At 37.1% G+C, this 23,674-nt stretch overlaps 1 protein-coding gene across 1 annotated transcript in view; it reads right to left on the reverse strand.

The window, feature by feature from the left end:
- Nucleotides 1-283: 283 nt before the first annotated feature.
- SEL1L2 (SEL1L2 adaptor subunit of SYVN1 ubiquitin ligase) overlaps nucleotides 284-23,674 on the reverse strand; it is a gene marked incomplete at its 3' end in the record, with an annotated part of 88,982 nt that continues 65,591 nt past the window's right edge. The window contains exons 11-20 of the mRNA XM_084247717.1: nucleotides 23,474-23,542; nucleotides 22,588-22,665; nucleotides 18,431-18,493; nucleotides 17,526-17,613; nucleotides 14,882-15,030; nucleotides 13,604-13,769; nucleotides 13,412-13,486; nucleotides 8,843-9,015; nucleotides 565-693; nucleotides 284-403 (exon numbers count right to left, since the gene is read on the reverse strand). Coding sequence (XP_084103843.1) covers nucleotides 284-403; nucleotides 565-693; nucleotides 8,843-9,015; nucleotides 13,412-13,486; nucleotides 13,604-13,769; nucleotides 14,882-15,030; nucleotides 17,526-17,613; nucleotides 18,431-18,493; nucleotides 22,588-22,665; nucleotides 23,474-23,542 — 1,110 coding nt within the window. The remainder of the gene's footprint in view (nucleotides 404-564; nucleotides 694-8,842; nucleotides 9,016-13,411; nucleotides 13,487-13,603; nucleotides 13,770-14,881; nucleotides 15,031-17,525; nucleotides 17,614-18,430; nucleotides 18,494-22,587; nucleotides 22,666-23,473; nucleotides 23,543-23,674) is intronic.

Here is a 23,674-nt window from a genome sequence, read left to right on the forward strand (position 1 = left end):
CTTACTCTTAACTCGGGACTAGAGCACCAAGATGGCTAGTCTATAATGAAGTTTAGGTAACTAATCCCCAGCAGCAGCTCAGTGGTCACTCCATTCAATTCAGCAGAAAATCTGAAATGTTTTTGGAGAGGACAGGTCCTAAACTTTGTCCATTTTCCATCACAGCCCTGTGGGGGAAATTTGCAGCAGACTCTTGGTTTGATGTGGAGATTCTTTATTTAGCAAGGATACCTCCAAGTGAACTGACTCCCATGAGCGAGCAGATTTTCCTATGATCCAGATCCTACATGTAGTAACTTCTAAGCAAGAAGATTAGGACAGCAACAATGAGGCCAATCACAAATAAATCCCAGTATGATCCATGGGTGTTGTCTGATTTAATCCATTTCCATCTCATTGTAAACTGCAGGCAAGAAAGATTTTGTTTAAAAAAAATGCAAGCCTCCCATTTCATTCAGAATAATCAATTCCTTCCATCCAACCACTCAACAGTTGCTCATTGGTGTTTTCAGAGATTTGAAATCTATTTAAGAGAGATTTGAGATCTGTTTAAGACAAACTTACATTAAAAAAGAAGATATCTTGGAACAAATGCACAGTTTTCAGTTTCATGAGGGCAAAGAACACAGGTATGTGAGCATCTGGACTTGTTTGAGCTGCCATATCATATAATCTCCTGGCCAAGTGAATGTCCTAGAAATAAAAGAACAGTCCATATTTATTAAGTACAGATTCTTTAAGGGTAGATAAATGGAAGTCATTTTTTAAAAATATTATTTTATTTTGGTGGGCAGAATGACACCCAAAGATGTTCAGGTCCTGTCCCTTGGAAGTTGTGAATATGTTAAGTTATATAGCAAAAGGGACCCTACACATATAATTAAGGTTATAGACTCTTATAAAAGGGATATTATCTTGGATCATCTGGGTAGAAATGTAATCCCATGACCCCTTAGCCACAGAGTATTCTCAGGACTCAACTCGAATTTGCTGGAGCCACAGAGAAAGAATGAGAAAGGATGTGGACAGTCAGCAAGGAAATGGGGCTGTCAGCCACATGAGCACAAAAATAAAACTTGGTCCACAGCTTGAAGGATCTTGGAAGCAGATACTTTCCCACAGCCCCCAGTAAGAAGCACAGCTTTGATTTTAATATATGAGACCCTACACAGAGAACCCAGTCAAGTTCACCCAGATTTCTAATATGCAAAGACTGAGAAATAATAAATATCATTTTAAGACACTAAATTTGTGACAATTTTTATGGCAGGCATATGAAGCTATCATGATCTCCAAAAAGCTTTCTTGGATACACCTGGACTAGATTTTTAGGTCTGATTCCAATTAAGCAGGCTGGAGAACACTAGATCCTAATCCTACAGTTTATAAAAAGAAATGACAATACAGATCATTGTAAATCTTTAAAATTCCTAGTTTTCTTCATAGTATTTGTCATAGCTAAAGTTAAAGAATTTATTTATTCCTTTGTCTTCTCCATTTTTTTTTGAAAACAAGGACTTAGATTAGCTGTTTGCTCCTCAATTCCTAATGTTTAAAGAAGTGCCCAGTACATAGCAAGTCATGAATGAATTATTTGGTTCTCAGGCTGGGATTTGATCCTTCAAATGTCATACTATATTTTTAGGGACTTTTAGGGACCATTAAATTATGCCACACATAAAATTTTGCTTTCTTTAATTTTCACCTCCTAATGGCTTATTTTTTTATTTTTATGCTTTACTTTTGCTTTGTTTACCCAAGTAGAGTAATTAAAAAGCTACGTACAGTTGCTTTTAAAGGTTGAAATACCTTAGGTCAGTTCCAGAACTGTACTTTGCTTGAGAGTGTACTGATTATTTTCAAAATGAGAAGATATTTTTCACAAATTTATGGTCATCCAGTTTCTCTTTGTTTATCCTCTCTGTCTCCCAGACCTCCATTAGAGGTCAATAGTTGAGAATCCTTGAGGTCTCTGCTAAATTCATTCCTTGGGTAGTGTCATTTCTCAGTTGTGTTCTGCTTGTCATTTCTTAAAATTCTCCAAAGCTTTGTGGTCTTATAAATTGATTTGTTGGAAAAAAAAGAATGTTCTTTCTAAAAATACTTAAAATTCAGGAGACTGTTCCAAACAAATCTTCCTGGCAACATAGAAAATGGATATCATAGACTCTAATTTGGGTTCTCTAATTCCAACAAATTTAGTGGGTGTTCATTTGAAAGCAACCTGCAGATTATAATGGCTGTATCACTCCCAGTTGTGAAAGGCATATTGACTTGAATAGGATGCTCAAGGAAAGGCCGTCTTTGTCAATATCTCAGGCATTCATTCTTATTTGAGGCAGGCAGTAGTTACTAATTTATTTCTTGAGGTACAGGCATCACAATTCAATCACTTATTTTATAATAAAAAATAGCAAGAAGTACTATTAAAGTGGGATGAGCTCATTTCTTGCCCAGGAGTCCTCAACATTCACCATGGGGATGGGTTGGGATATGAAAAGCTTTCTTTAAAATTTCCAGAGAAATTCCTGGATCCCTCTGGCTAATTAGGACAATGCATATTAAAAAACTTTATGACAACTGTAGAAAAGATTCCTGTCCTTTGATCCTATTTAGAAAAAAATCCAGATCTTTCAGATGAAAAGTTTCCTCTCAATCAACAGTGTTTTGATGATGTCCCGGCTTCATTAAATAAGTCAATTTCACACTGATTCTATTTACATTTAGCTTTTCTAATATACATTTGAGTTTATTTTTCTTTAAACTCAGATTATATAAACTAATCTAAGTACTTAAATAATGTTTCTAACTAAAATGTTAGGTGTGCTGAAGTACTGCCCAATGTTCAAGATGTTCAAATTAAAATACAGACCTTTCCAGCAATAAAGTATTTAATTTGTGAAAATTGTTCAATTAAATGATGCAGGAACTTCCTAGCCCCAAATTTTCAGAGTTCAAAAATGCTTATACTGGGGCAGAAATAATTTTTGAAATAATTTATTCTTGTTTTCTTATACAAATATAATAATTATTATAGGAAATTTTGAATATATAGAGCTAAACAAATTAGGGAAAAGAATACTGTATATATAATCATATTGTAATCATACTGTAGAGAGACAACTAGTGACAATATTATATGTAGTGAGAATATTGTATATCCTTTTAGCATTTTTATATACATCTTTAATGTATTCATGTATACATACTTCTAATTTAGCAATTTTTCAGTCTACATGATATTTTGTCTTTCACTTTCTTAACCTAACAATGTATTTTAAATAAAAACCATATCCTAAACTAAACCTTTAACCTGTAATATTTTTAATGGTTGCATGGTATTTCATAATAGTGAATAATAGTTATTAAATCATCACTGCAAGCTAATCACCAATGTCATTTACTTAAACTTCATGACAGTATTCTAGGTCACATGGTATTTTCAACTCCATTTTAAAAATGAAGAAACTAAGGTACAGAGAGTTTACCTCACCCACCCAAATTGATATGACATGTAAGTGACAGACTTAAATTCAGATAGTTTACTTCTAGCCTGCTCACTTAACTATTAATAGGACACCACCACACAGTACTTTATTTAACATGTCTTCTATTTTAGAGCATTTTTGGTTATTGTAGGCTATTTTCTTCTCTACAAATAAAGCTATACACGCCCAACAATTTTTTGTACATTTTCAGTTATTAGGTAATTGACATTTCAAGAAAGGTTATGTGTCCTCCTTATTGCCATATTTTTGAGAGAACTATCACATTTTTAAATAAATTTTACTGATTTACTGTTGGTTTATAATATCACATAATTTGAGGAGTATGGCTCACCCCTCTATATCTGTATAAGGCTTTCCTCACCCACCACCAAGTTCTAGTGCCATTCCCACTATCAGGTTGACCCCTCTATCTGTTCCTCCCACTTCCCCTCAGGTAACCACCATATTTTTCAAAGTCTGAGTTACTTTCATTGTGACACGTTAGTCTGTTTGCTTTGGTTTTTTTATATTACCCATATGAGAGAAACCATTTGATAAATGACTTTTAGTTTCTGATTTATTTTTAGCATAATCAGGAGAGAGCCATTTTAAATATCTAACTTTTTAAATATTATCATTTTCCAAAAAATAATTCTATTCTGGTTTTAAAGCTTCAGCTCTGTCCATAGGTGGTCAGACCAGATAAATGAGAAATAAAAATGCTTCATGCTATAATTACTTTTACTTCTGATAGATCTGTTTATTCAGTAGATGTGGTTTTGCTTTCTCTGCAGGATCCAAACAAGAACACATATTATCTGTTCTCACTATATTTGAATCTCATCTCCAAAAGATAATTTCCCTTTACCTTTTGTCTTGATTTAGGATAGATTTCCCACTTAATATCTTAAAACATACAAGCTTATTCCATTTAAAAAGATTGTCATGTATTTCTTATACTCTATTACAAATATATTTTAGGAAAGGACTTGTCAGTATTGATTCCTCCACCTGAATTGTTTCCTTTGTGATGTGTTTCTAGTATTTTCCTTATTTGCACACATCCACATGTGTCATTTTGCGTTCACTATACCAGTGGGCATATCTCTTGTATAGTAGACCCTGATCTCTTTGAAGGCTGTCTTGTTCTTCTTGTATCCTCAGAACTTAGCAAGGAACTTCCTGACACAAAATAAGAACTTGGTAAATATCCAAATGGATACGTGAAAAGCAAAGCACAGTACCATAGTGATTTAGAAGCAGTTATATTTTAAATTTGGAGATTCATTGAAGGCCTCATAGAGGATATGACATTGCAGCTACTCTAAAAACAAATGCACTGGTCTTCAATAGGCAAAAACATGGGAAATCATTCCCACAAAAGTGGTTATGTAACCTAAAATCAGGAGAGTTCAGTTCAAGGCCTTTGATGGTGGAAGTGTGGTGATACAAAGGAAATAATGGCATATTAACTATTATTATCAATGTATGCTAGATCAAGGAGTATTTTCAAAGCCAGGGTGTAAAGCCTGTACTTTATTAGGAGGTAAAAATCCAATAATACTCTTATATTTGGTATTTGCTTGTTTGCAATGTTTGTGTGGGGTGGGGGGGAGAGGCGGGGGTGGTACATTGAAGAAATAACAGTACCAGACCTATACTTTATTGAGAATAATCTGGTAATGCTTTCTTAGATGTATTATATAGTAACTAAGATGATGCTCATATTTAAACAAACTCCACATTTCAATGGCTTAGCACATTTCACACTCCAATGTGGATATTCCTGGTTTGTGTTAAATTTTCTTCACATGGTAATTGAGGGGCACAAGCTCCTTCTATCACATGGTTCTGCCATCCTCTGATCTTCTGTGTCTTCTGCATTCAGTTAATGGAGAAGAAAGCGATAAGGGAGAAGAGTCATCTACATTTTAGCTCTGTTAGTCCAAAAATAATACCCTTCACATTTACTGCCATTCCTTTAGTGAGGACTAATCACATGTGAAGGAAGCTGGGAAACAGTCTTTTCATAGTCTTTGTAACATCTCAGTAACAAGTCCTCCCTGTGGATTAGAAATTACAAATCTTTGGTGGAGAGTGCAATTCTGCCACATAGTTAAGGAAGAATGTTAGAATGGGAGAAACCCCTGTCGAACCATTATAATCTTTGTGAGTAGAAATCCAGGCCTGTACCAGGATACAACAGAAGGACTAGGGATGAGGGGATGGGCAACAGATTTTGTTCCATGTTAGGTTTCTGAGGTATTTCAGAATCAAGTGTATATTGAGGAAGAGCTTCATAACAACTTGTGAGCCGAGTGCTTATATTTCTAAATTAGTTTAGGTCATCTTCCAATTCCTCCCATTATTATATTGTGTTCCGAGAATAATGGTGCCGCTGCACCATTTTGACCCACAGTTTAAGTCAAGGAGCTCATTGAGCTTAATTTGAAGTCAGAAACTGGAAAGTGAAGTAAGTCAAAAGGAAAAAGACAAATGCTGTATGATTTCACTCACTGGTGGGTTATAAAGAAAAAAAAAGGAAAACAAACACTTAGACTCTGACAATAGTGGTTATCAGAGGGAACAGGAAGGGTATAGAATGGTTAGAAAGGGCCAAATGGTTGGTGGTAGATGGTGAGTGGACATTTGGTGTTGGAAATAGTAAGTAAATGTTTTCTTGGAACCTATACGGTGTTGTAAACTAATATAGGAAGGGAGGGAGAGCAGGAGGGAGAGAGGGAGGAGAAAGCAGGAAAGGAGGAAGAAATTGGGGAATGAGATGATTCTCATGAAGCTATTAGGATAACCTACCTACATCATCCTAGTCCCTGTGACCTTTTCTAAAGACAGATGAGAACAATAGTGACCCATATTTTTACCTTGATTTACCAAGTATTTATTTATATCTCACTTCAGAGTTTATAAAACCTGATTCCACGCCAGCATCTTTTTGATTCTCAGAGATATCCTGGTTAATATTCTCCTCTTTCCCACTGGTTTGCACAAGGATTAGCTAATAAAGAGTATTGTGAAGTGCCTTGCTGAAGAAATGCTTAATTATTCAATGACTTAAGTGCTGTGAAAGCCTGTTCTCCTAATCACTTTGCTTTCATTAACCATCATTGGAACAAATTTGGGGCTTTTAATTATCAGCATATTATAATTAGAAAAGGTGGTTTTTCCTTGTTAATTTGACTATGAGATAGCAACATTAATAAAACTTTGCCTCTGGGTACTTGGCTATTATTTTCTTATTGCTCAACAAAAGAAATTAATAAAGACAAAGAACAATGGCCCCTAATTAACTAATCTAAAATTCCCATGTCTAGGTCTGATGTTAAGTGCAGCCCCTATTATTTTTTTTTTAATGTAGAAACTTTCTGTAGGAAAAATATAGCTGTGACTGACAGAGCTGACAGAGACCAAAATGAACTAACCATGATTTAACAGGAACCCTGACAGAAATGTGGCCAGAGAGAAATTTCAGACATTTTTCCAAATGTATGGAAAGTATATATCAACACCTGTTATTTGTGAGGAAGGTGTCTAGAAGAGAGCTAAACTGTGACTCCAAGAGAGTAAACCAAGCCCTCTGACATAGAGGGTCAACTAAATGCCAGTAAGGCAGTGTCCTCTCCAGCGTGCTGTTTGTGTGCTCCAGTGGACACCCCTGCCAGCCCCGTTGGGAATCCAGGCAAAATGGACTAAGCCATTCATGAGTCACTCAGCCTGTGGGAGTGCTAATTTGAATTTACCTTATGGGATGAGGTCTCTTTTACTTTTTAGACAGACAATGTTCCTCACACTATTATTGTTATGTTTTGCATGAGGGAAGATGAAAAAAGCTTTAATTTTACTGAAGCCTTACCCAGCAATCCCTCCAAATCTCTTCTGATCTAATTAAGTCATTCCACACTGATTACAAAGTCCTTTCACAAAGGCTTATTCATTTTATCCTCAAAATCTGGGCAGACAGGCATTGTTAAGTCATTGTTAAGTTTTACAGATGTGGATGGATGATGGCTGGAGGGAAGTAAGGTATGGCTAAATGACAGCTAAAGAATCATCCAATTTAGCTAATCCATCTAGTCTTACTCCTTCCACCCTCAATTATATAGACACAGGAATCTTGCATCTTCTTGGAACAGGGTAAAGAGTTGCTTTGGAGTTGGCATTTTCCCCCCTACTTAGGGTCCAGGGCTGTTAAAAAGTAATCAGTGAAAAGGCAGAACACAGAAGAGCAAAGGAAGCCAGGAATCTTCACTCCTGGCTATTGGTAGCTATATAAGACCTTGGCTGCTGTGTGTACTATTAGCAGTGTCAGAAAAGAAATTCCCGATTAATAATTCTCAATTACTAGCACTGAAACAAAGAACTGATAACCCTACAAGTTATTTGGTTCTTAAAATGTAACCAGGAATATAAACATTGAAGTGAAATATCTGCTTGAGTACTAAGAATGACTCAATGCAGAGCATACTCTTTGCCCCCAAAACATAGGATCAGACAGGCCTAGATTCAAATTCTGGTTCCACTACTAATGAGCTCTCCAAAGTTGGCCATATGACTTAACCTCTCTGCACTTTGGATTCCTGATATACACATTGAGGACAGTTATAGGGCTCATCTCATCAAATGATAGTGATTTAAATCACATGGTATATACATAAAGTAATAGCTAGCTATTATCATCATTATTGATATTTAATACATCTTTCTCAGTCTGTCAGATCCCAATGCCATCTTGCCCTTAACTATCTAAAGGATTTACTCACTATATCCTTGTAGGGTTTGTTCTCTTTCTTAATGAATATGACTCATCTCTTCAAGTCAGGTGTGATCTTTGAAGGATGGAGATCTATTTTCTTGGGTCTCTGTAGAGTGCTCAGCATTGTGTCATATACACAGTTGATATTTTATAAGATATTTCTGGATCAATGCCACCTCTATATCTAATTATAACCTCATTTCCACTTTCTTCTTGCTGTAGAGAGTTTGCTTGTCAGTGGAAATTTTAAAGCAAAAAGGCCTGCAGGTGGAAAGGATTGGGGCCAGGGTCCACTAGTATTGTTGGAAAAAGCATGAATTTATGAGTCAAATTGACTTAGACTAGATTTATTCTGCTCATTAGTTATATCCTTGGGCATAAATGGAGAAGGTAATTTCTACCTCATAGGGCTCATATTAGGGTAAGTAATATGTGTTGGCACATGGGAGGGACTCAGCAAATGTTCAGTCTTTTTCCTTTCTTCCACTACGTTGATGACATCAGTGAAATTCAAAACATTTACAAATTTCCCCTTCATATACAGCTCCCATTATTAGGTCTGGAATACTACCAACACAGTTACCTTTGCAATACCTAAACCATGTTCATACATATAGGCCAGGTTGAACATGGCTTGGGCGCTGTGGTATTTGTCAGCTGCAATGCTGTAATGTGTGGCTGCTGTTTGATAATCTTTCTTAGTCCCGTAGCCATAGTAATGGTAATCTCCAATTTTCACCCTAGCGAATGCATTGCCTGATAGAAATATTAGAAAGAGAAGAAGAATTCAAATGATCATGAGTAGTTCCTAGTAACTCAACCTAGTGATAATACACATAAAAGCAAAAAACATTCAGAATCCCAGAGTCAGTATTAGCATTTGTGAAATACAAAATATGACACTGAAAGGTAGCTGCCTACATTGTAGGATAACTCCCATGGTATATTCGTACAAATGTCCTTAAAGAATTTTAAAAACCCTGAATTTTACCTTTAAAATTTGGTTTTCGGAGGTAGGTCAATTCTTGGCAAACTGGATTTCATCCTTTCTGTCTATAGACTTCCCTCCTGAAATGCTACTATCCTACATCACTAGTTTCTCCCTCTTTCCCGTCTAATCCTATCAATAAAAAAACCACTTTGGTATCTTGTATGAATAAAACAAGCCTTTTCTTTGTCTTATGATGTCTCCTTTTAATTATGGCCCCTTTTCTATTCCTTAACATGACTTTTCAAAAGTAAGTTCTGCATACATTATATTTACCAAAGCTTCATTTCCCATGATCCTTGACCCACTCTCCAATCTGACTTTTGCCCATGTTCCTTAAAGCCTTATCTTCAAGGTGGTCAAAATCTCCATGCAGCCAAATCCATTGGTTACTTTCCTGCCCTCATCTCACTGGAGAGCTAAGTAATGCTAGAGTCATTGGAGCTAGCTACTTAAGCACTTCCCTCTCTTAACATCAAAGATAGTTGATTTCCCTCCTGCCTCATAGACCTGACCTTTTCAAACATTTGCCTATCTCCTCCTCCACCCAATTTCTAAATGTAAATATCAAGGACTTGGTTTTTTGATTTTTATTCCTTCTCTCCTATCTTTTCCTTCTCTCTTTTCCCTTCCTCTACTCTCTCCTCCACACTCTTCTATCTCAACTGTTTCTCTAGATGATCTCATCTAGTTCCGTGGCTATATTTATGTTTGCTGTTCCTGAATTTATACTTGTAGTTCAGTCTCTTTCTAAACTCCAGACTTTTCTAATTGTCTACTTTGCTCCTCTACCTGGGTCTCAATATCCAATAGATTCCTAACACCCTACTACCTCCTCCCCCAAATAAAACCAAACAAAGCATCAGTTTCTTTCCTATCTCAGTCCTAGCACCATTGTTCAGGCCATAAATCTAGAGTAGTTTTACTAGTTAATTATCTCTCACTTCCATCACAGAGTTCAAAAGCAAGTCCTGTTGATTCCACCCCTAAAACACACCTGTATCTCTCCAGTTCCTTCACCATCTAGTTCAGGCCTGGAATACCATAATGGTATCCAAACTGTTCCTTTATCTTCACTTTTCAATCTATTTTCTGTACAACAACCATGATGATCTGTTTAAAATGTAAAATCAATTGAAGTGACTCCTCTGCCAAGTACTTCGCTTGGAATAATAATATCTGCCAAGTACTTCACTTGGAATAGTATCCAGATTCCTGACCTACAAGTTGTGCCTTAACTGCCTTTTGCCTCCCTGACTAGTCCAATATTCCCTCAACATTCCAAGCTCATTCTTGCCTTAGGATCCCTCTATTAAGATTCTTCAAGTCCCCTACCTAGCATGTTTGGAATTCCTCTGACTCTTCATGTGTTTGGGGTTCACCATTCAGTTCTCACTGCAAATGTTATTTCCCTCTTAGAGTCCTTCTCTGACTTATCTTGTCTAAAACATTCCCTCAGTACCTCAGCCCAATAGTTATTTAGCTCATGTCTATTTTATTTCCTTCACAGAACATGCCACTATTACCTTATTACTACTTTATTTACCTGTCTCTCATGAGAGCAAGAAACTTAACACCGATATAGTTTTAGAACCTAGAATGGTATTTGATACACACTTACAGAATGAATGGGCAGGAAACATTTTATAAAATACCCTCTCCAAATGTTAAGTGATTTAGAATCTTAATTCTCAATAAACATGTATATGTTAAGGAATAGAAAAAATTCATGAGATTTTTAAACATGTATGACTTCAATTTTTGAAGGTCACTCAGTGATGACCTTTAAGGGTCTCTTTGGGGTCTATGTTTCTATTTACTGGGATAATTTTAATTGCAGAGATGAGGAAATGCTCATCTAGGACACATTCACCTCAGCTTTGGCCAACCTCTTGCCAGTCTAGGCTCACTTGGAAAAGGAGGAAGTACTCCATGTTGTATGTGGTAAGGTCTGAGGGGTATTATTAAGGGTTACAGTACTCCTTCCAGTAATGTCTACCCATTGGCTTAGTACAATGCCTAATATCCTTTTGAATTAATTCCTTTGGGTACTAAAGTTCTTTTAGTGTTCTAAAATCCTCTATTAATAATGTAATATTTGAACTATCTTTAGCTCTCTCTGAGTAAAACTAGTAATTCTTAAGGTGCCCAAGATATCAGTTATCAATATTTGCTTACCAGGTGCTTCAAAATGTATAAGTAGTTAGTGGCACAGCCTTATAAAAATGATATTCAGAGACCTGAAGGGGCCTGGGTAGACAAGAGACCCCTGGAGTCTACTCCATATCTAATTTTTCCCAAAGTTGACTTGCTTTTACCCCAAGATTCTTTATGTTTCATAAGCTCAAAAGGACAGAATTCCTGTGTGTTTTTGATCTTTATCATCAGGATCCTTGAAGTCTCTGAGAAAGGAAGGTAGTAACCAAGCAAGTTCTCCAGGGTATTCAACTCCATCCTAATTAAGGGGAGTAGCAGGGTATGTGGCAATCCTGACAGATTCCCAGGGGGCCACTTGACAGTGTGAGGTATCTCCCTTTAAATTTCACAGTCACCCGTGGTGACTAAGTCCTGATGGTTTAAGTCCTTCCTCACATATAGCAACAGCTCAAACAAGTACCATCTGTGACATATTGGAAACTTTTCATTATTAGATTTCCTAACCTCAAGTGAGCCACTCAACAGTCACATCTCTGGGACATTTATGCCTGACCACTCTTGTAACACATAATTATTTTCAATGATCTGACATTTTTAATATTGATGAATTCTGCTTAATATTCATGTCCCCTCATTTTCAGTGTCTCTTTGTTAATGCAATTTTTGCACCATTTCCTGACTTAGAATAAATCTGTATTGGGCCTCCCCGGTGGCGCAGCGGTTGAGCGCTGGGTTGCGAAACTGCGCGTGGCCTCTGTGGCGCCGGTTCGATCCCCGGCTGCTCCCCGGCCACCAGAGGAGGGTCCCACATGGCGTGCAGACCTCTCCTGCCGCCCGCTGCTCCCCTCAGCAGTGTACTTCGGTCCTTCTGCCTGCTCTGCTCCCCGCTCTGGCTCTGGTGAATTCTCTCACCCTCCCTCCCGCACTTCTGACTGTACCCAATGCATGTATAAACAAAACAAACAAACAAACCAGCAAACAAATAAATAAAGCATGCCTCTAAAAAAAAAAAAAAAGAATAAATCTGTATTTGTCACAATTGAGCTGATTTGCCACAGCTTAAAGGTTCCTGGTGTTGTTTTCCCACTCTGAACTGGACTTTATTCTGTTAATGCATATGGATGGCTTGCTGTTGTGTTATAAGTTCAGCTGAATTTGAGAAGGCACCACTGTGACTTTTTCTTCTGTCCCATATTAGCATCAGTTGAAAATGATTCCTTATCCCATTCACTTCTTGTATAAAAGGGATGATTTGACCTTAGCATGAGATGATTTTAAGAAACATAATTGGAAGTAGAATTGCTCCCTTACTGTAAGAGAGTTACTCACATATCCAAATGCCAATGATGACAGTTTCACAGTCTCTCTCTGCTTTTTATAATATAATTTTAGGGAAAGAATGAAAAGAGACATGGTGATGCAAATACCACCTGGCGTTGCTTTCCCGTCACTGCTAGCTTACATTCTTTATCACATGTGATCCTTGTAAAGAGGACATAGGAAGTTCAGAAAAGGAAAGAGCCCCTTGTCAATTAACCTTGACATTTTTTAAAATAATGATTACATGCTAGTGGCTTAAAGATCAGGAGTTTGTGATAATCATCAATGTGCTATTTTAAAAGAGAAACCAGAGGAGTCTTAGAGCCACATAGGTCACATCTTTAAGTTCAGAAAAAAACTCAGCAAATGAGTGATGGAAACAGACCTAGAAAACTGGTTTTGTCAGTAAAATTGGCATGTTTCAAATGGTCATTATGGTGTAAGAGAAATAGAACCAGGGAAAAATTCCTGTGTAACAGGGTATATGTTTTGCTAAACCAGGGACCTTGGGAATAGCAAAGAAATTCCTGGAAACGACCTCTAATCAAAGGCTGACCCTAATATCAATACGTTTAAAATACCACCTACTTGATATTCTGTATCTCCTGCCTATGTACCCAAGAATTATCAGGAGAAAGACAGATGAATAACAGTGGACGGGGACCAGGTATGAACTCATTTTTATACCTTGAGTGGCAGCTCGATTCCATAGGAGAAGAGCCATTGGATACATTTTCTCTTTCTCAAGAATTTTAACCTTTTCTTAAAAAAAAAAAAAAAAAAGCAGACATTCCATTAGGAAGGCTAAAATACCCCTATAGTAAAGTTTATAGGCATATGCATAATTGGGGAATTGCAGAGAATTTTAACTTATCTTACTAGATTCCAAAATAAACGCTGAATTGCTTTGAGCTACTTCATACCCCATTTCTGCAAGTAGTGCATACTGAACAAGAGAAGAATCTATATCACCATCCTTATAGGCAAAGTATGCTGTCAGGAATTTCTCAGCCCAATGGCCCAGTTCACAGACACCTTTATAAAGCTGTATATGGGAAGAGAAATCAAGCAGATTAGTTAGCTAATATGCTTTATCTCAGGTAAATGATAAATGACATCAGTCTAAAGCGCCTTCTGGCTGGTCAGATAAGGATTTAGGCTATAGCAAATTACTTAGAGCAAATACTTTGTAATGCCTTTCATAGTCACAAAGATTACAAGTGTGCATTTTTTGTTTGTTTTGTTTTGAGCCAAAAACTTCCCTAAGCTTATTTTAAATTTGTGTAATAAACTTTGCAGATTTGGAGACTTTTTGGCAGGACCAAAAAAAGCCCTTTTTTAAAAAAGGGCATTTTGGGGCACTGCTGCAAGTGATAAGACCACAGCTGTTATGAAAAAGAGAGTGAAGGGAAGACAGTGCCTGAGGGTGTAGGTGACATAACTGCAAGGATGGTGTGCTGAGTTCCATGGGGACAAACCTCAACATAGCTGAATAGCCCTTATGTAACCAAAAGAGGTTAGCCATACATAATTCATTAGGAAGTTGGCAAAGGAGCAAATCTAAAGATAGATTATTAGCTGGCAGCTTTTGAATTTTTTTTCACAGGGGCCAGCTTGCAACATGGAGATATTTATGTGTTACGGAAGTGTTTAATAAATCAATAAAGGGCATTAAGGTCCTAAAAGCATTTTTTGAAAAGTATATCACTGGCTCAGGCTCTAATAATTCACTTTCTCAATTATTATCAAAACCATCAAAAACCTGAGGACCCTCCTTTCTGGGAAGAAGTCGGCTACATTTTCTAGGCCAAATCAAGCCTTTCATTTTCCAAGTAGTAATTCCCAATACCACTAGAAGTGCCAAATTGCCCTGATGATTTGATTGAAGGTTGAAACAGAGCTCCTTAACTGAATTCTGAGGTGAGCTCTGAACTTGACGAAAAGCCAAATGCAAGAAAGGAGGGATTATTTCTTTTCCTCCCTTTCCCAATCCGAGTTACATCACTGCTTTTTCTCCCTGGCAAATGTCAGTGCTCACATTGTCAACTGGAAGAAAAGAGCTAACATCTATAAAAGCAAAGACACCAACAATTTAAAGACAGTATCATCTCTTCTGTGTGATAAATGGAAAGTACTTAAAAACAGCTTATTATTTACCTCCACAGCAGTTCTACATGATCTTAAAACTCCTGTTCCTGTCGCATACATCTCGGCCAGATAATAAATGGCAAGGGGCTGCCCACTTTGAGATGCCAAATAGAAATATTTGAAGGCAAGTTTATAATCCTTCCATACTCCAGAACCAGCTGAAAATTAAATTTACTTTAAGCCATTTCTTATTTTATTTCTTGCATTATAATCTGCAAATATGATCGTTACAGTAATGCCTGCTATTTTAAACAGAATGGGAAAGAAAAGCCAACCCAAAGTCAAGCTTCTTTATATGCATTATGGGGGGGGAGGAATTGAATTTGATTATAAGAGAACACAGAAATTAAGTTTACAGGTTCTTGATCCATTTAAAAAAAACTGAAGGATAAGGACTGTCTAGTCTCATGAAATATCTCATTGATATGGTTCAACTCGAGTTAATGAAAAGGAGACCAATTAGTAGTCTCTGAGGACCATTATATGTCTCACCATCCTGTTAATACCAGGAGACCAGCATAGTTTCTCCCAGCCATAACTAGACAGCTTGGGACAGGCAAATCCCTGTTCCAGGAAGCACAGTTGCTTAGTCTCAACTCATGTTTGGAGTAAGAAGTAACTGAGAGGGCAGTGGGTAGAGCACAAAATGCTATAGCAGAGAACTATGGGTGCTTTGGTAGTGGAAGAGCTATGGTGACTACATCTAAGAGGAGAAATCCTATATTTTCAAAATATTAACAGAGATGTAAAACAATGGTACTTCATTATTAAAGATAAAAAGAAGTAGCTAGGATAGTGATCAGCATACTCCCAGCAGCTGAGATTCTTGTTCTGTACCCCTATTATTCCTTTTATGATTTGGGTACCTCTGGGTACTTCATCTGTAAAATGAAGGGCTTTTACTAGTTGAGACTTAAGTTCCTTCCAGCACTAACATTTCTAAAATAAAAGTACAATTGCAATTAAAAGCAAAGGTTTTAGTGGTAGATTACTTGGGCTTGAATCTCAACCCTACTGTATGATATCAGGCAAGAGATTTCAACTCATTTTGGAACACTTTGTTCATCTATAAAATATAGAATACCCCCTAAATAAATTGGGAAGACAGTAAGTATAAAGACTTAATAAACATTAGCCATTACTGTTAAACTCTTATTTTAGAAGTTTGAGGTATCTGATAGAGCCTGGGCTTGGGACTTGGAATTAACCAGAATAAGGCCATTTTAGGCATCCCCTCTTCCCACCCTCATCCCCAAGACAGTTCAGAACACGCCCTCTGCCGGGTCATCTTGGGAAATGTCAGCAAATCTCTTGGCAAGATCTAACCTTGATGATGCAGACTGCTGTTACCTAGCTCCCCATCTAACAGGAAGGACTTAGCAGGTATATTCAATTCTGTTGAGAGCTCCATGTACTTATCTTGACCACTCTCTCACGGGCCCCACGGAGATTATAACAAACCTTTATGACTTCCTGAGATCTCCTACACCAATCACTCTACCATTGCTCTCAGAAGATAACTATGAACCAAGTAGCTTACTAATGAAGTTTTCACACTGACTTTTCTTACTTGCCTCTCTCCTTTTCTCCCACCCTCCCTTCTCTCCCTCCAGTCTTTGAGGATGAGAAGTCCCTCCTCCCTGGTCAAGAATAATGAGGTGTCTTCTCATCTGAGTGCAACCAGGTCCTAATGTTGGCCAGCTTTTTCCAGAATCTCTTGACATTTATTATCCCATCTCTTCCATGGTACATTAACTACCTCCATTGGCTGCCCTCTTTTTTCTGTCAAAAATTATATCCAGGTCTGTCACCATTAAAACAAAAAAACTCTTTCTTGGTTTTTTATCCCTCATATGCTACCATTCTTTCTCTCTCCTTCCACTTAAAGGCACAACACTTCCGAGAATATCTTTACTCATCTACTTCCTCACCTTCTATTCACAGCTCAACCCATTGTATCTGGCTTCCACCCCAACTAGTCCAATGACCTTATAGACAGTGTCCATATTGATAAATCTCATGGATACTTGGCTGTTCTTACTTTGTTTTGAAATGTGAGAACCAGACTTCTCACTGCATTTCACAGGGGGTAATGAATTTACTTAAGTAAATTTCATGAATTTACTTTCTTGAAATTTCCATCTCTGGGCTTTCCTAACATGACAATATTTTTTCTTAATCCTACTGACCATGCTTTTTCAGTTTTCAGTTTTTCTCTTTCTCTGCCCATCTTTTTAATGTGGTACTGAGGAACACTGGATTTCTGACCATGGCCCACTGTTTCTCTCACACTCTCTTTTCCCTTTGCAGCCTTGCTTACTTTCAACTAATGATTTCTTACTAATGTCTCCCAAATCTTTTTCTCCAAATTTGACCTTTCTTGTGGGTTTCGTACTTGCTTCTGGGTATGTGCTTTGGTTATAACAAAGCACCTTAAACTTAACCTTTCAAACATGAACTTCCTAACTAAGCTCCTTGTCTCCTCCCTCAAAGGACATCTGGTGTCCTTTCCTTTAGTCTTTTTCAAATTCCTGAAGATACTGTTTGAAAGTTCTATCTATTCTGTCATCAACCTTTTGATTTTTGTCAAAAAGGAACAGTCTTAGAAATGCATTTGTCATTTTAGTAAAATAGCTGTATTTGTAGCACTTACAGTAGTACATGAAGCCTAAATGAAACTGTGCATTGGGCCATCCTTTCTCTGCAGCTTTCTGAAAGTATTTAAGTGCTTCAGCATAATTCTGTAATATAATTATATTCTATTACTCAAGGTATATGTAAAACTCCATGGTAACAATTGCCTTCCATATTTATTTTTATTAATAGTATAAATAGTGCCCTGTATGATTTAGCTAATTAAAATAGCATTAGAAGTATTATACATTTTTTCATTGTATTAGATTCTATTAGGAAATAGCTACCTAATTTTCACTGTAAATTGTTTTTTCCTACAATGACAGTAGATTTTGTTAGATATTTGGGGAAGGTCATTCAAAAGAATAGGTTAAGCTAAGATAAATTTCTCTATCAAAAAAAAATCCTGGGCCTCCCTGGTGGCGCAGGTGGCCAAGCGCCGCACTGGGAAGCTGTCCGCAGCCTCTGCAGCACGGGTTTGATCCCGGCCGGCCGGCGAGACTCCCACATGGCACAGCAGACCTCTCCTGTCTCGCCTGCTGCCCCCCTCAGCAGTGTATTTCGTCAGTCTGCCTGTTCTGTTCCCCGCTGTCTCTGGTGGATCCTCTCACCCTCCCGCATATCTGGCCTGTACCGCAGTTCTTGTATAAATAAATAAATCTTAAAAAAAAATCCTCAGGATTTAGATGATTTCTAAGGTTACTTAGACTTTATGATTCTATGATATAATTAGGATCGTTATTCTTGCCACAAGTTTGTTCTTTGTCTCTGGCAAATATTTCTCTGGATTATTTTATTCCTTGTTATTACAGTTTGGCAAGCCAGTTTCTTTATACTGACTCCTTTAAATTATTCAAAGATTTTGAATTTTCCCTATAAATTGCTAGAAATGTGTCTAAAAGGTAGCGAAATTATTTAACTTACCACAGGAACTCCTTTACCATAAAAATAAAGAAGACCAAGCCCATGAAGACCAATTGCATTACCCTAGAACAATTATAAAAATCCAAGTAAAGCTCCAGAAGAATTCATCATAAGGAACTATTGCTGCAGTTATTAAAAATATTTGAAATACACCCATTTGCATATTAATCAAGACAAATTAATCAGACAGTTTTTCCTTTCATAACTTCATAACATTATCTAGAAAAGAAGAAAATAAAAAGTCAAATATTTCTTCACTATTTATTTAGTATTTGCTTTTCTGTGATTCCATAGTAGGCATTAGGCACAGATGAGAGGTGAAAGATGAATAAAATATCCCAATTTTAGAGAGTGCATAGGCTAGTGGAACTCCTAAAGTAATCATGTCAAATGTGATGTCTTATAGTAGAAAGTGTTGTAGGCACTGAAAAAAGGAACATGTGTCGATGAAGCCAGTAACTGAGGGGTTTAAGTTGTCAAAGATGGTGAACTCTGAGCTGGGTCTTGAAGGATGTGTAGGAGTTTTCCAGAAGGGAGAGAGCTATATAGGATTCTTGTTACCAGCTTTGGTCAAAGGAGATTGACATAAATAGCCAAATAACAGTTTAGAGACTGAATAATATCAATCCAATTATTATGGAGGTAAACATTGTTGACATGTTTCTTTATTCAAATTAGACTCCTGATAACATCACCAATGTTTTCCGCTTGATACTAACTCATCTCTTTTCTGATTAATATACTAAATAGTCTAGGGAAAGTTACATATTTGGCATTTAGCACAAATTCAAATATATTAATATTTACTATATCAATCCTGAAGTGTGAGCCTTAATAGTGACTTTCCCAACCTAGAAAATTGACTTTTTCTTTCCATCTGCCATCACACATTTCAACCTCTAGTGACTGAGTAGGGAGACATGTTTGGCCACTTGGCTTTCACTCAGCCAAAAAGGGTGCTTGTTTTAAAGATTTATAGGATTTCCTCAGGCACTGAAGTTCTGAAAGGAAACTCTCCAAATATATTTTTACTAGCTAAATTTATTTATTGTGGATGCAGCTAGAATATCCCTCAGTGATATAGCACTTCTCAAGCACATAACTAGAAAAGGCATAGTTTGAAAACTATTTCAAGACTCCAAAATTAATACCTAGGCATACTGAAGGGCCAGTATTGTTAGAATTCTTAAAAACAGTCTATCTGTATTTAAAACAGGTGGCATATCTCTGTGCTCTTCTCTATTCTCTCCTGACATGCTTGTAGTTCTAGGAGTCTTGGGATAGTAGCAAGGCCTGGTGTGATGGATGTGATAGAGTATAGTAAGTGTGTCTTTCTAGCTAACTTCATTTAGGAGTTGAGAAAAATGGAAGGAAGAAGAGAGGGTGAAAGAGAAAATTTAAAATATTGGGGCAAAATTAATTTCCTTTTTAAAGAAATCCCCTAGGAAACCAGGGACTCAGTGGATATGTCACCAATTGCTTAAGGACCAGAGTATCTATCTGATCAGAAACTTCAGGTCAGAAATGGTCAACCAAGAGAGATCAAGGAGTCATGCAGGTAATGTAAGAATTATATTATGTGAAGTTATGGGGGCAGTGGTTAAGGCTGAGGCAAATCAGAGGTACCTGCCTTATTCAAAGGCAGTATTTCCTCAGTTCTCTGTTCTAGCCAGTGTGGTCACATGGAGTGTCAGCCTCACATGGTTCAACTTTTTGTAGTTTCCAAGAAAAGCTAGATTTCCAGATTTTCATAAGAAGTTTCCTAATTTTAAAAACATTTTCTGGGCCAAGCAAAAATATATGTTTAGGCAATCCACCCATATATAACTTCCTCCTTAGGGTTCAATGTCCTTGCTTAGGTTATATGACATGAAATTAGGGAGCAGATGGTAATTTATTTGGCAAATTTTTTTTTCAGTATGATTACATCTTTGCAGATTTTTTAATGAAACCTACTCCATACTAAGACCCTTAGCCTCCTCTAGTTGAGGAGAGATGATCTTCAGACAACAGAGAGAAGGTACAAGTTAGAAGCAGTAAAGTTCAGTGAGTACAAAGAGTGCATGTAGAGTAATTTTAGGAGAGAAAAGAGATTATATGAGCCTACAAATGGTATAGGCATGAATTATGAAGGGAGAAAGAATTGAACTCTGCTCTTGGTGACAGGTAGGATTCAGAATGGAGGATGATTCTGGAAGGGGAGGAGATATTATGAAAGCATAGAAATGGAGATGGACTTGATGTGTTCAGAGGTGAGAGAGAAAACCAGAAGGATATGGTCTAATATGGTTTAAGTATCACATATCACATAAGATAACTGTTCATGTTTTGGAGTAAGTAAGACAAAAGAGGCCATAAAATCTATAGATTTGCACGTATAGGGTTCTGCTACGACTTAAAAAAATTAAAAAGCAAGAGTTAAAAAAGTAATAAAGTTTATGTGTGTGCAGAATGGAAGTAGTGAATTTTATTTTGGTAGTAATGCCAAGTGAGAAATGAATAAATTATCAAGGCCATGATAAAGAAATATATGGCCATGTTCACCTGATGCCACTCAAAAAAAATTACCTTTTCATTCAGAATAAATACAATTTCAGATTTTCTATGTAAAGGAAGGCAGCTCAAGTTTAGAACACAAGTATCTCAGATCGCTGCTGGTTACACAGCCCTGAATAGCTTAGTAGCTGGGTTAATTTACAGACTCAACTTCCTGGCATTATTCTTTAGGGCTGACAAATCAGCATTACTTGCCAAATTATAAGAGCTCTTCCTCTGTTACATTACTCCTCCTCTTTTTCAGTTCGCTCCCCCTTGTCCTCCTAATCTAATGGTACTCCAGATAACTGTCTTGCTGAGCAACAATTTCATATAAATTACAAGGGAGAGTACCAGCCTTCTCAGTAATTTACACCACAATAGCAGCATCTCTGAGGTGCTAGTCATTTATAAATAGGCTCCTAAAGCAGCATGTGGGCTTTTAAAAACTGAGAACAGTTGAAAATATGCCTCAATTTGAACACATCTTTACTGCCAGTGTTGCACTATGAAATTGTGAGACAACAAAATGCTTCTTAATGTGAAGGAATTGAAAGTTTATCAAGGCCATTCACCAACATTAGGATAATGAGTGTTTTGAGGAGGACATTCTTTATGCACTAAAGAGATTCAGAGTAGTTTAGTAAATTTTATCTGACACATACCAGCCTCACTGAACCAAGAACCGAAAGCAAAGACTTCTATGAAAGAAACCATAGTATACGATTTCTATATTCTGTCACAGATCCAGTCCGTTCTGCCTTTGATATAGTGTGAGGTTCATTCCAGATTGCAAATTGGTCCCAGATTGCAAAAAATAATTGCTGATATGTAGCACTAACTATGTGCCACACACTGCTTTAAGTATTTTACAATACAAGGCACATATATTAACTCATTAAGTCCTGACAATAGCAATATGAGGCAAATTTTTAAAATTTCCTATTACCACTTTATTTAAAAAAATGCTTCAATTGAGATAACATTGGTTTACAATATTGTATGTGATTCAGAGGCATAGGATCACAGCTCCTTGAGGCAAACCTTTTATATTCCCATTTGACAGAAGGGGAAATGAGGCATGGAGAAGTCCCATAGTAATACATCTTGTGAATTGCAGTCCTGGCATCCACCCTGGCAATTATGTCTATAGGACGCTGCTCTAACTCACTGTGTCATGGTCAGTTCTCTGACAACCTTCTTCCTGGACCAAGGGAATTTCTGACCTTTGGGGAAAAAACTTGGAAGTTCTTGGTTGTCTCTCTCCTGCACTTACTGCAGTTTTTGAATGCGTTTTCCCTTGCTCTGCCTTCATCTCTTTTATTCCTGTTTCCTGAACTAGTCTTCACCTACTGCAAGGGGGAGGGGAAAGTTCTGCTTTCTGTCTGACCTCCTGTTTGGACAGTATAAGTTACTGCCATTTTCCATCTACCAAGAAGACAAGACACATCTCTCCCTTCTCCAACTCCCTGTTCTATTGTCAACAATAATCTTTTTCTCCAGGACACAAAACCCCCAGGCCTATTAATTGGATGCGGGACATCGGACTTAACTTCTTAGCATCAGTCTGCGTGGAATAAAGGCGAAGTACTTTCATTTACAGCAATGGGTTGAGTACATACCTTACTGGCTGCCATGGAAAAGTATTTGAAGGCAGTAGCATTATTTTGTGGTGCTGCAGCATTACCTTCTAAATACATCTACCAAAAAAAAAAAAGTAAAAAAAAAACTGAAGAACTTGAGGGTGATGAAAATGTTTTAGAATTACATACAGGTGATTATAGTACAATGTTGTGAATATAGTAAATGCCACTGAATTGTGTTTAAAATGATTAATTTTATGTTATTTGAATTCCATCTCTGTTTAAAAAATAGAAAAAACTAAAGAAACAACCTATTGTATATACTCTGGAGTGACCTTGTCCAAGAAGTGTATGCAATTTATTTTTTTTTTCACATTCCCTTCCATGTAAATTTATGGTATATAGCATTTCTGAAAGAAGGGCAATTGTCCCCATGGTTACTAATGCAAATTAGGTGCAGGGATCCAAGGGCAACACTGGGGGAGATGGGAGGACATTATAGGATGGACTTGGTGAGCCTGGAGCTAGTTACCATGACTAGGGGGGAGAAAGAATGCAACTGATTGGGTTGAGGACTGTACCAAGTCTTCAATGAATAACTATCCTGGATCTCTGTTAAATGCTAGCAAGGGGGCTGCTGAGGTCTTGGGCATGGAGCAGGGACTGCAGCTGAAGAAACTCTGGACCAAGTACACTTTTCAAGCCTACTTTAGGTGACCCAGATAAAGACTGCTGTTGTATAGGGCTTCTTCCCCAAATGTCATCTCAAGACTACTACCCTCAGTTTGTAGCTAAAGCTTTGATGAAATGCTTCCGTGAAAGAGGCATATAACCTTGTCATCCTACACTGGGTTCATTTTCCTGATACCATTAATTTATTAGGTTTTTAAGAAATGAAAAATATTGACCAAGATGAAGCACGTACCTTTCCTATAAATGCCATGGCATTTGCACTTCCGGCCTTTGCTGCCTTTAAGAAGTAGTATAGTGCTTTCTGGAGAGAAAAGAAATAATATTATTAACAATCATGAATATATGCTACAAAATGGCTCTTTGGAAGAAACTTTATCAGCATACCTCAAAAAAAAATCTATGAAATGGCCACTGTGTTCAAGACACTCTTTCA

This window comes from Talpa europaea (genome assembly GCF_964194135.1).
Source record: "Talpa europaea genome assembly, chromosome: 11".
Taxonomy (NCBI): domain Eukaryota; kingdom Metazoa; phylum Chordata; class Mammalia; order Eulipotyphla; family Talpidae; genus Talpa; species Talpa europaea.